Source organism: Monodon monoceros, unplaced genomic scaffold (assembly GCF_005190385.1).
Source record: "Monodon monoceros isolate NGI ecotype Baffin Bay Population unplaced genomic scaffold, NGI_Narwhal_1 Super_Scaffold_9, whole genome shotgun sequence".
Taxonomy (NCBI): domain Eukaryota; kingdom Metazoa; phylum Chordata; class Mammalia; order Artiodactyla; family Monodontidae; genus Monodon; species Monodon monoceros.
This window is the reverse complement of record NW_021703786.1, coordinates 15,027,857-15,038,994: the sequence shown is the minus strand read 5'-3', so window position 1 is coordinate 15,038,994 and position 11,138 is coordinate 15,027,857. Positions and strand designations below refer to the sequence as shown.

Below are 11,138 nucleotides of genomic sequence, written 5' to 3'. Positions count from 1 at the left end.
TTGCTAGGAAGCGAATTTGCCCCTCCGGTTCCTGCGGTCGTTAAGAGGCGGTGGATGGAGCCGGGCACCGGATAAGGCCGAACATTCGCCAAAGTATTTCTGGAAAATTTCTCATTTCCCGTCGCCACAATGGCCCCCGAACTCGACAGCATTTAATTGCATACTCTTTTTTTCCCTTTCGGAGTTGCATTATTTGGTGGAATGGTTGTGTACAGAGTGTTTATAATCTGTTTACATAACTGTATATTTATCATTTTCTCTAATTGCAAAAGTAGTCATACCCATTATAAATATCCAGTTCTGGAGAATTTTATAATGTAGGACGTGATAACCCGCAGGGACTGTCTCTACTAACACCCAGGTTTCGCCACTTTCTTTCAGCAGCGTCACACTGAAATTCGTGAGCCACAGCTGGAGCAGAGCTCGCAGGGCGTAACCAGCCCGCTGGTTGCTAGAGCAACGCCCTGCCTCCGAGTTTGGAGGCCAGCGATTAACTCGCGGGAGCAGGGTTCGGTCCCCTCCCTGGGGGCGGAGTTAGTAGGGGGAGCGGGACCCGGAGGGAGCGCGTTTCCCACCTACCCCTCCAGGTGGCGCTATAGGATCGTGGATAAGGTCCTGGGAATGAGCTCCCCGCGGCGGGGGGCGCCGAGGGGCGGAGCCAGGGCGGGGCGTAGACTCGCGTTGCATTTACCTGGGGATTGGAGGGAAACGAGCTGTCCCAGGCGGAAATGTTAGACACTCTCGGGGACTTCTGTACGTGACGCAGAAAGTGTATATGTCAGAAAAAGAAAGGGAGAAAGGGGCGGTTCTAGAACGGGGAAAGAAAAGGGGAGTCGTGTCCCCCGAAAGTCACTCCATCCTTCCCATTTGCCTGTAGAATGCCCCTCCGCCCGTCTCCCCCTTTGGACCTGCAATTCTTCACACCCTCGAGCGCACTGGGTGCTCTGGACACAAATGCAAGGCGGGAGCTGGCCGGTGCTTCCTCACTCCTAGTATCTGGGCCTAGCCATGGCAAGCTTGCAGGGCTCTAGTGCCCAGGGTATATGCCAGCAGAGGAATTCCGCGGCAATCTCCCAGGCAAGCCAAGAAAAACAGGCGTGCTGTTCCTCAGTTTGTCCAGAGGAAACCTTACGCCCTTCCCTCCTGGAGGCTGAGAATGGAAAAAGCGAGGTGAAGAATCCCATCGGGGCCACCATGTGTGTACCATCTTTTGCTCTCCTTTCCCCCGCAAATGCACCATTCCTCCCATTATGACTCTTTTACCCTGTCACACAATCGTACCCAGCCCTCCACACCATATATAGGGCCCCAGTATCAGTGTCGCACCCCCTCACTGTGTTAAATTGTCTCCTCTCCCTTGACCCACCCCTCTCCCCAGTCACACAACCACAAGGATACACCCTGGAACTGGGCATCCAGGAGATGAGCCCCCCACAGTGCAGAAGCCCTTATCAGAACACACACACACACACACACACTTCCCAGGTCAAGAGAGAAAGAGACCATTGGCAGGAGACAAAAGCCGGTTTATTTGGGCTCTGGGGCCAGGGATGCCTAAGGTCTGAGTTAAGGCAGCTCAGCTGGTTCTGAAGGCCCAAAGAGCAGGCCAGGACAGTGAGAAGGGGTGACTCAGTGTTGAAGCCAAACCTCTGCATCTCAGAGTCCCTGGCCGGAGTCCTCGGGAGTCAGTTCTGGGAAGGCCTGGGGATATAGAGGGGTCTCTGGTATCCCCTGGGGTCTTTGTGCTTTTGCCAGGATTGGGGGAATGGTCTGGGGGCAGGGAGCCTTGAATGCACAGCCTTCATTTCAGTAACGACCATTTAATTTGTTCCTTGGCAGACTGAAGAACCTGGGTGGGGTGGGGGTGTGCAAGGTTGAGAGAATTACTGGGGAGGAATGACAAGTACATTAACACTGCAATGAGACGGGGGAGGGGGCAGTCTATAGCCTCTCTCTACGCGTCCCTATAATCCCCGGTCACTAGGTGGCAGCAGCTCATCTCTGCCTGCCTTAAGTGGGGCCGGGCCGTCAAGATGGGAAGAGCAGCCGTAACTGGCTGCAGCCAACAACCAGCCCAGGCCAGAGCCTGCCCAGCTCTCCGCTCCGGCATCTGCAGCCCTGGGTGTGGCAGCAGCCCTGACTCCCCACACCATGCCATTCAAGCTCCCGCCCACAGTGCCACGTCCAGGCAGAGACGGGCCCAGGCCTGACACTTCCTGTGCCCAGGCACCTCAGCGAACCCCTAGCTCTGGCTCTGGCTGGCAGTAGGTCCTCAACACCCCACCCCAACCCGCTGCTGATGTGGTACAGCTGGCAAAGGGCTCCTGGGCAGACTCTGCTGAGGGTCACCTGCACTCAGATGTGTTCACTCTAACATCCTGAGGAAACCGCCTCAGCCCCATGTTTACACAGATCCATACGACTGTGCACACACCATGCCAACATGGTGGGGACCCCAGGTATGTCCCTCAGGTTGTCCCTCCAGCCATCAAGCCTCATTCCCTTTCGAAGAAGGTCAATCCCACACTGTATGTCCCTTCCTCCTGCCCACTCCCCCTTCCTTTCTTAGGGACAGCCTGGCCCTGGAGTTTTCCTGCTTCTCTCGGCAAAAATCTTTCTCCTCATTTCACCTCCCATTCACTACCTGCAACTTCCTCAGTTTTTTTACTCAAGAATTCCATTAAAAGTGCTGTGCCTTCATTCTTTCCCCCTTTGGAAAACAGGATCTATGCCAAGAGCTCTCCATGCATTAGCTCATCTAATTCTCTAAGATAACTCTATGAGGAGTGTCCTGTGATTATGTGAGGCCCAGAGAAGTTGAGTAACTTGCCCTAGGCCACCCAGCTTGCAGGTGATAAGGCACAACATACATCCTGGGATGACTCACACCAGCACTTCTGTTCTTATCTGCTCTGCTCCTTAACCTCTTTAGCCCTGAAAATTGCCATGCGGCTGCATTCATCTCAGCAGGGTAGGAGGAGTCATTGGGAACTGGGAAGAGGGAGAGGCAGTGTGAGCACGAAGGGCAGTCACAGGAAAGTGGGCACCACACCTGGGGCCCCACATGGGATGGTACAGGCCCATCTGAGCTTGGGCCATTACAGCAGGAGGTAGTTAGTGGCAGGGCAGGAAGCTCCATAAAAGCAGAATTAGTCCGGGCAGACAGACCTGCGGGCAGACAGAATGGAGGTCAAGCTTGACAAGCAGGAAGTTTGCACAGCTGGGAAACCAGTCAAGCCACAGATCCAGAAACCTCACCCCTGCCCCACATGCACTTCCAGATAGGACAGGGGTAGACTTTTCCATAGTCAGGTCACTCGGGGACATGGTGGCAAGTGGTGAGAATTAGATCCCATCATGGATTTAAGGGTCCCTTAACAATCTCAGCGTGGACCCTAAACAGCAGGGGTGGGGGTTTGGAGGAAAACTCTATTTGGTATCCTTTCTAGGTTGGGGGGAGCATCAGAGGCCTAAGCCCCCAGATTGCTTTGGGGAACAAGTGACCCAGCCACCTCCAGGGTGGGCAGGTCATCCTGGGTTTTGATCCAACTATACCAAGCCAGGAAGGAGATAAGGTGAACTGCTAGGAAGGTGTCCATCATTTATTAATACCCAGCTCCACGTCACCTAGGGGACCCTGGAAGCCTCCACTAACTGTCTCCAAGAGATGGCCTGACACTGTCATCCCTTCCCTCCTGCACCCCTGACTTCTCAGCCTTGATAGCCCCACTGGGTCCCCCTGGGATGCTCTGCTCTCCTCCCACCAACCCTTTTCTGGCCAAGGCAGATGGAGGGGGCCTACCTGGGCCACACTGTGCTCAGTTAAGCCGCTGTCATCCGCCTGCACGGAAGCATAGTCAGGGTGGTCAGGCCAGGGCGAGGGTGTTGGGTGAAGAAAGAGGCGAGGGAAAGGGGCTTGGGGGTAGTGGCGGTGAACAGATGCAGTGATCAGGGGATCTAGAGCTGCACATGTATACGACTTAGTGGAAGTCCTAGAGCTTCTTGTTTGGCACAAGGTGGGTGAGAGAGTGAGGGGGAATAAAGATGAGAGGAAAGGTTTCATCCAGACATGAGAAGCCAAACTGGGCAGGGAGGTTCTATCTATACACCCCCAAGGCCAACCTCAAGGCCAAGGCAGCCACCAGGTGTCTCTGTGAGGATTTATTTATTTCCCCAGTTTACTTCCCACTAGGGAGGATGGTGAGGTGTTTGTGATTCTACAGGGGGAGAGGACAGAGATATCTTTTACTAGCTGACACTCCTCTAAACTGCTGCTCCCCCAACAAGTGCATCAACCCAGTGGTTGCTTCTGCTAGAGGAGCTTGGGTTCCCACCATCGGGGTTCTGGCAGCCCAGATACAGGGAGGACAGGAGGTGGAGAGGATGGGAAGGGCAGCCTGGAGGAGATGGGAGTGAGGGGGGATGCAGGATGACTCTTACCCTAAAATTCACTTTCTGGATCACTTGCTGGGGGTCACTCTCCAGAATCACACTAGAAGATGACAGAAAAACCGAGAGGAAAATCAGCCACATGCTTCCCTCTGCCTCCGCTCCCTGCTAAGCCCTTCCCTTCCCTGCCGTATGCTACATTCCCCCTCCAAGGTACCTTCCTGCTGATACTCAAGCCAGAACTCTCCCTCACCACGGAGCACCCTCAGCTCTGATTCTCCCACACTTCATCATCACTGGGCAAACACTTAGAGATCAGGTGAGGGCAGTCCAGTCTAGAACAATCAGGTTGTCAAAAGCAGGGACTCAAAAACTGAGACCTCTAGAAAGTTCACTTCACCTCTGGGTCTAGGGATGGATTCAGATGCAGGGAAGGAAGAGAGGCCCCCCCACCCGGGGTCCCTATCTCGTTTCACTATTATTTTATGCCACAGGGTCATGCCATACACAAAAGAAACGGAACTCCAAAAAATCAGAATCTACAGACCCAGTTATGGAGGCTTTCCTCGGCTAGTTGACACTCTTTCATGATGCCCTGGGGGCGTTCTGAAGCCATGTGTGGGTGTGTGCAGGGGTGAGAGCCAGTCACTGTGGGAAGGTTAGGGCCCATGGGGACTGAGTGACTGCTCCTTTTCACCCAGTGAGTCTCCTCCAGGGCAGAAGGAAGTGAACAAACATTTCTTGAGAGCCTCTCCCAGGCTCATCACAGGGGCACTTGCAGCCCCAGATCTCTCACCAGGGGTCCTTTGGACAGAGCAAGGCTCCAGTTCAGGTGTTGCCTCTGCTGACACTTTCCTGATTTTCACTGGAGGGAAACTGTGAGCCCCTCAGGGGGCAGAAACTGGGCCTTCTAGGGGCACAGACCGGAAGCTGATAAAGCTTACACCCTCCCTTGTGAAGGTCCTTCCAAGGCCCTGCACCTCATTTTGTATTTGTAATTGTGTGTGTGTGTGTGTGTGTGTGTGTGTGCTTTGCTTTCCTTAAAGACAGTCTACCAAGCTGTATATACAAATTGTATATTCCACAAAACCTGGTTTTATTCCCCTCAGTCTTGGGTCCTAGCAATTAGCACAAAGCCTTGCAGCAGCAGCAGCAGACAGTCAAGAGCTATAGAGGAAAGGAGGGAGGAAGGAGGGAGGGAGGAAGGAGGGAGGAAGGAGGGAGGGAGGAGGGAGGAAGCCCACAGTACCCATTCCCAGAGTACCTCCCAGAGCCCCTGTCCCCCAGCAGGGTGGTACAGTGCTGTGGAAAGAGCACAATCTCTGGAAACATGCACATGTTTTAGATCTTGGCCCTGCCCCTCCCTAGCCATGTGATCTTGGGGACTTGAATCTCTGAGCCTCTGTTTCCTCATCTATTAAATGGATGGAATGACAGAGGCCTGTGGATGTCTTTCAGGTGATCCGTTTCCATTACCATTTGCCCCAGAGCCAGACCTTCTTTTTTTCCCTGAATATTGTGCCACCCCCATGGAAATTCACTAACCAACCCTTCTCCTAAGAGTTCCCACCCTCCTAAGACTATAATCTTATGCCAATAGTAGGAAACATTTATTGAAGGAAAACCATGAGCTTCACTTGCGTCACCTTATTTAATCCCACACCCTTTGAGGCAGTTCCCTTACTGTCTCCATTTGAAAGATGGAGAAAGTAAGGAAAGTAAGTAACTGGCCCAGGTCACGCGTCTAGCTGGTGTTGGAATGAACCTCTAAGAGCAGGAGGTGTGGCAGCAGCAGGGCTCCGCCTGAAGGAAGTCTTCCCAGGAAGGGGCAAGTATCTGTGCTGCCTGCTTCTCCTGGGCACTGGAAATCAAACCGTCGCCCCAAACCCTGCCTAGTCAACAGTCAGCCATAGTTGGACTTCAGATTACTTTCTTGTGTGCTTCTCTTTGGCTAACATTGAAGTCAACCTCCATCCTCATGAGTGGGTAGGGGGGATGGGACACTGGGAATATGCTGGGGGAAGGGAGGGAGAAGTTGGCCAGAGAGCCAACAGTGTGCTGGGTGCAACCTAGAGCTGATGACTTTCAAGGGCACCTCCCGCTGTGAGTGTCCCTGACCAGCCCCTCTTCCCTCCCCTCCTCCTCACCCGCCATCCACAATCTCGTCCAGCACCAGAAAGGCTCCGTCCATGTTCTCCAGCAACCAGCGCTTCTCCACGTTCTTCCTGAAGGCAGACACAGCTCTGGAACCTCCCCATGGCCAGGAGAAGCCGGGTCCCTGCCTAGGTGAGGCGGACCCGCTCTCTCCAAAGATTGCCTTATTTCCCACCGCCAATCCCCCGCACAAGCACAGGGAAGGAGAATGTCAAGGGCAGTGAGGGCAGCACCTGGGCAAGGGATCCCTGCCCAGAGCACGGGTCTGCTTCCTTAAGCTCCCCTTGCCCACCGCCCTCACACTTTGAGCAGGGACCCTGTGCCCACCCTTAAGCATTTCATAGCACTTCAGGTGCTATAGCCTTACTGTAGTTAATTGTGTCGACTGTGAACATTTATCTTTGGGTTATCTGCGTTTGGTTTACCCAGGCCGCGTTCACTGGGGTAGATACCAGATCACTGAATGGGGGTGGAGGGAAAATCACCCTGAGCTTCAAGTCAAAAGACCTGAGTTTGAATCTCTGCTCTGATATAAATAGCTTGTAACCTCAGGCAAATCACTTAGTTTCTCTAGACCTCATTTTCTGGCCATACCATTGCTTGATCAGGTAAAGGGCAGGGTCCTTGCAGAAGGATGCTCTGGCTCCAGCCTTAGTCTTGTGGGGACTTCAGGAGAAAAGAGCAGGGAGGAAGGGTCCCGCCTCTGTGATGTACCAAGGTCTGGGGGATGGGAGCCTTGGAGGATAGAGGACCTCACTCACCTTAACACATGGTTCAGGGACTCAAACAGGCAGGTAAGAACAGACATGAGCATCAGCTGGGGGTGGGCAGATAATGGGAGGAGAAAAACAAGAGAGCTTGAGGTTAAGAAGGCTAAAAGGAAACCTCAGAGCCTGACTGTGTGGGCAGCTGTCCCTCTTCAGAGAGGACATGGCTGGAGCCTGACTGCAGTTTGACCTGAGAGGGCCCCTTCCCTCCCCATGTTTGGGTTGGAAGCACTGGAGTGCCTGCTGTGGGACACTGAGTACATCCTTCTCCAGTGATGTTTAAGACACAGAGGCCTCTGAGGACTCCATTTCTGGTACCCAAGGAATCTAAGGAACATCATGGATATGCACTGTTCCAGAAAAAACCATTCTGGCTGCTCCCAGTTCCCCAGAGTCTAGAAGGAGGGGTACCAATGGTGAGCTTCCCAGCTTCTACCCCAGAATCCAAGCCTCCTTGTCACTCCAACCTCCTGAATTCACCTCGTTCTCGTAGGATGAGCCCACCACATACAGGAAGAGGTCAATGCTGCTCTTGTAGACGATGGTCATGCCCCCGAAAAATGCAATCTCACCTAGAAGAGCGGGGGGGGTCTCAGTTCTGGTCACCTCTGCCTGGCCCCTCCTCCCCGTCTCCAGCTCTGCGCCTCTTGCCCTATTTCCTTCTTCCCCTTCCAGAGAACCCTTGCAAAGGAAATTCCCTGGCGGTCCAGTGGTTAGGACTCCGCACTTTCACTGCCAAGGGCCCGGGTTCAATCCCTGGTCAGGGAATTAAGATCCCACAAGCTGTGAGGCCAAACAAACAAAGAACCCTTGCAAAGACTAGCACCCTTGAAAAGACACGCACTAGGGACACTACTATTAGGCTACTCTGTGTCCCTCCCCCCACCCTCTACTCCATTGCCAGCACTTGACTGCCTCATTCTAAGAAGTCAACAAACCTGGGTCAAGGCTGACCTTTCGCCCACCATACGCAATGCCTAAGACCAGCCCCAGGCTAGTGCGGGCCCCTTCCACTGAGAGAAGTCCAGGCATGCCGTAGCCAGGAAGAGGGGGGTTGAGAGGGAGGGGAGTGAAGGCTCACGGGAAGAAGAGAGAAGAGAACAGCTGGGAAGGAGAGGAAAAAGCACCTCTGAAGAAAAGGGAATGGCCTGTGGGTGTGTGAGGCCGACGGGGACAGATGTGTCCAGATGAAGATGACGGTGTGCATCTGAAAGTTCTGCACGAGCAAGAGGCAGACGCTTACTATCAGTCCGGCTGGTCTTGTTGAAGACATTTTTCTCGAAGGCCATCTGCTCCTTCATGGAGGGGAACGTGTCGTCGTAATACTAGGTGAAAGGGAAGGAGAAAAGGTGACAGCTGTTCCACAGAGCTTCCTCCCTCGATGGGTGGCAGGGAATGGTGGGTGCTGGCCAAGCGGGACCCTGCTGCCGTGCCCCATCTTCTCTTGACCGCCCTCTAGGCCTGTCTGCTCGCTGTTTCCCCATAAACACAAATTCTGAGCAAAGAGGAATTTTGAGGCCTTCTCGTGGAGTCCTGTCCTGATTTCTTGAAGGCCTTTGTACATTCCACAGATGTGCAGTGTGCTAAAGACTGCGGTGGTCACTAGGCCACACTGTTTCTACACTAACCTGAGTCTACAGGAAAGAAGGCAGAGCCAGGGACCCTTTAACACAATAATATCACAACAGCTACTTTATCATCCACATTATATGGATGTGGAAACTGAGGCGTGAAGTCAGGTAACTTCCCTGACATCTCACAGTTGTAAGGGACAGAGCTGGGATTGAACACCAACAATGGTCTGACTTCAGACAGGGTTATGGTGAAGATGAAATATCTAAGGGAAAGTTCCTGGCACACACTGCCTAATTAAGTCAATGCTGTTTTGTTTGGGTTTGATGAGACTCTCTCTCTGACTCAGTTCCTGCATCTGAACATGGATGTGATCTGCTGGGAGGAGGCCCTGGAACCTCTGGTTGCCGAGACACCTCTGACCAGCTGCAGCAAGAGAGGGTCAGCTCAGCTTTCAATTTTCTGAATGTGGATTTTGCCACTTAGTACCCCATCTGCAGGCAAATTAGCAGTCTCCCTGCTGGCCACTGCTGTGGTGAACAAGCTCATTTCAATGTCATGAAGTCAAAAAGTTTCAACCCATACAAACGAAAAATCTATAATGCATTTTGTAGCTAGTTGAGGTGCCGTAGTCCTACTATAGTTAACTGTGTTGATGGGAGACATTTATTTTTGGATTATTCTAGTTTGGTTTATCCTGGCCATGTTCACTAGCATAGATACCAGATAGTTGAATAGTTGGTGCAGTGAAAACCACCCTCCTGAGCTTCAGGTCAAAATACCTGAGTTTGGATCTATGTTCGGATATTACTACCTGTGACCACAGGCAACCCTTTTAGCTTCTCTAGACTGCATTTTCCTCATTTGTGAAATGAAAGAATTGGATTATATAGTCTCTAAAATCTTGTCTGGTTCTAAATCCTTAGTGTTTACCAAGCTGTAGAAGAAAAGTGGAGGTTACTTGTTCAGAATTTGGGGACTAGGACTCTGGGGTCCCAGGCCAGTGGAAAAGATGGTGAGAAGCCATTTTAGGGAACATTTTAGAAACAGAGGAGACAGCCCCACCCCCTTTCAGGGGCCAGCAGTCTGACAAGGTAGGAGGATGGACAGAATGGCTTTTGGAGGAGTCTCAGCGGAGGTGCTCTGAGTCGCAGAGCCCACAGTGGGGTCCCTCCTGCCAGGAGAGGCAGCTTGGTGGGGACTTCTGTTCTTGGGCCTGTGGCACAGTGTCTTCAAGGGCCCTCTGGTGAGGGTGGGAGGTTACCTTGGCCAGCAGGCGGTGTCCGTCATTATCTAGGATGAAGACAGCCTTGATGGTGTAGAGGGAAGGTTCCTGCAACTGACACGGGGCGGGGTGGGGGGGGAGAGCTCCGTTGGCCCCTAATTCAGGGTAGACCTCCTGTCATTGGCTCTACGGGACCTTATGGTCCCAAGAGTCAATCCTCAGGCTCCAGCGACCCCACCCCCAAAGGTCCACAGCTGGTTCCGGCCCAACCCTGTGCCACATGGGCCACTCGGGTGCCCGCTCCCCTCCCAGGCAGATGGTCCACTGCAGGCCCCGGGTGGGCGCTGTGCCCACTGGGTGCGGAAGGTCCGTCCGGGCCCAAGTTCTGTCATGCACTGACTGCTCCAGAGCCCGAGTCGGAGTGTATCACAGAACCTGGGCCGGGGGGACAGCGGCGCCGAGCCTCCTCCTCCAGCGGCCAGCGGCCGAGGCTGGACCCGCGCTCTCCGCGCGCCCCCAGCCCCCGGCCCGTCGGACTCCAGAAGCACGCACGTCAGCCCGAGGCCCGGGGCGGCCCCGCGGCTCCCTAACCCTCCGGGAGAATCGCAATCCAGCCCCGCCGAGCCGTGCGCCCGCCCGCGCCGACTGCTCCAGAACTTCGTCCAAGCGGACGCCAGACCGGCCTCCTCCCGAGTCCGCGCGGAGGAACTTTTCTGCCTGCGCGGGCGCCGCTCCTCCCCGGCCGGTCCGGGCGGCACCAAGTTCCCCAGCGCCCAGCGGGCGACTGGTGAGCTGGCGCCGCCCGCTCGGCCCCCGGTGCCGCCCGCTCCGTACCCGCAGCCCCGCGGGCTCCCGGCCTCGGGCGGGCGGCGCCGGGCCCCCGGCCGGGGCGGCCGCGGCCCCCTCCCCCGGGTGCGGACGTGGCCAGGCCTCCGGCCGCTGCATTCCGCTCGCCGCCTCGCGCTGACAGCGCCGCCCCCCCCCCCCCCCCCCCCCCCCGGGGCCCCCCCCCCCCCCCCCCCCCCCCCCCC

The 11,138-nt window shown here is 54.7% G+C and overlaps 1 protein-coding gene across 3 annotated transcripts in view; it reads right to left on the bottom strand.

The window, feature by feature from the left end:
- Positions 1–1,505: 1,505 nt before the first annotated feature.
- COPZ2 (coatomer protein complex subunit zeta 2) overlaps positions 1,506–11,138 on the bottom strand; it is a 9,965-nt gene continuing 332 nt past the window's right edge. The window contains exons 1-9 of one of the 3 annotated variants that reach the window (XM_029213235.1): positions 10,942–11,057; positions 10,147–10,221; positions 8,554–8,635; positions 7,791–7,882; positions 7,305–7,360; positions 6,537–6,614; positions 4,441–4,492; positions 3,803–3,841; positions 1,506–1,849 (exon numbers count right to left, since the gene is read on the bottom strand). In XM_029213235.1, coding sequence (XP_029069068.1) covers positions 1,802–1,849; positions 3,803–3,841; positions 4,441–4,492; positions 6,537–6,614; positions 7,305–7,360; positions 7,791–7,882; positions 8,554–8,635; positions 10,147–10,221; positions 10,942–11,052 — 633 coding nt within the window. In that variant the 5' untranslated portion in view covers positions 11,053–11,057 and the 3' untranslated portion in view covers positions 1,506–1,801. Of the gene's footprint in view, positions 1,850–3,802; positions 3,842–4,440; positions 4,493–6,536; positions 6,615–7,304; positions 7,361–7,790; positions 7,883–8,553; positions 8,636–10,146; positions 10,222–10,941; positions 11,058–11,138 lie in introns of those variants that run through there. The other 2 variants (XM_029213238.1, XM_029213237.1) reach the window with 2 other exon arrangements.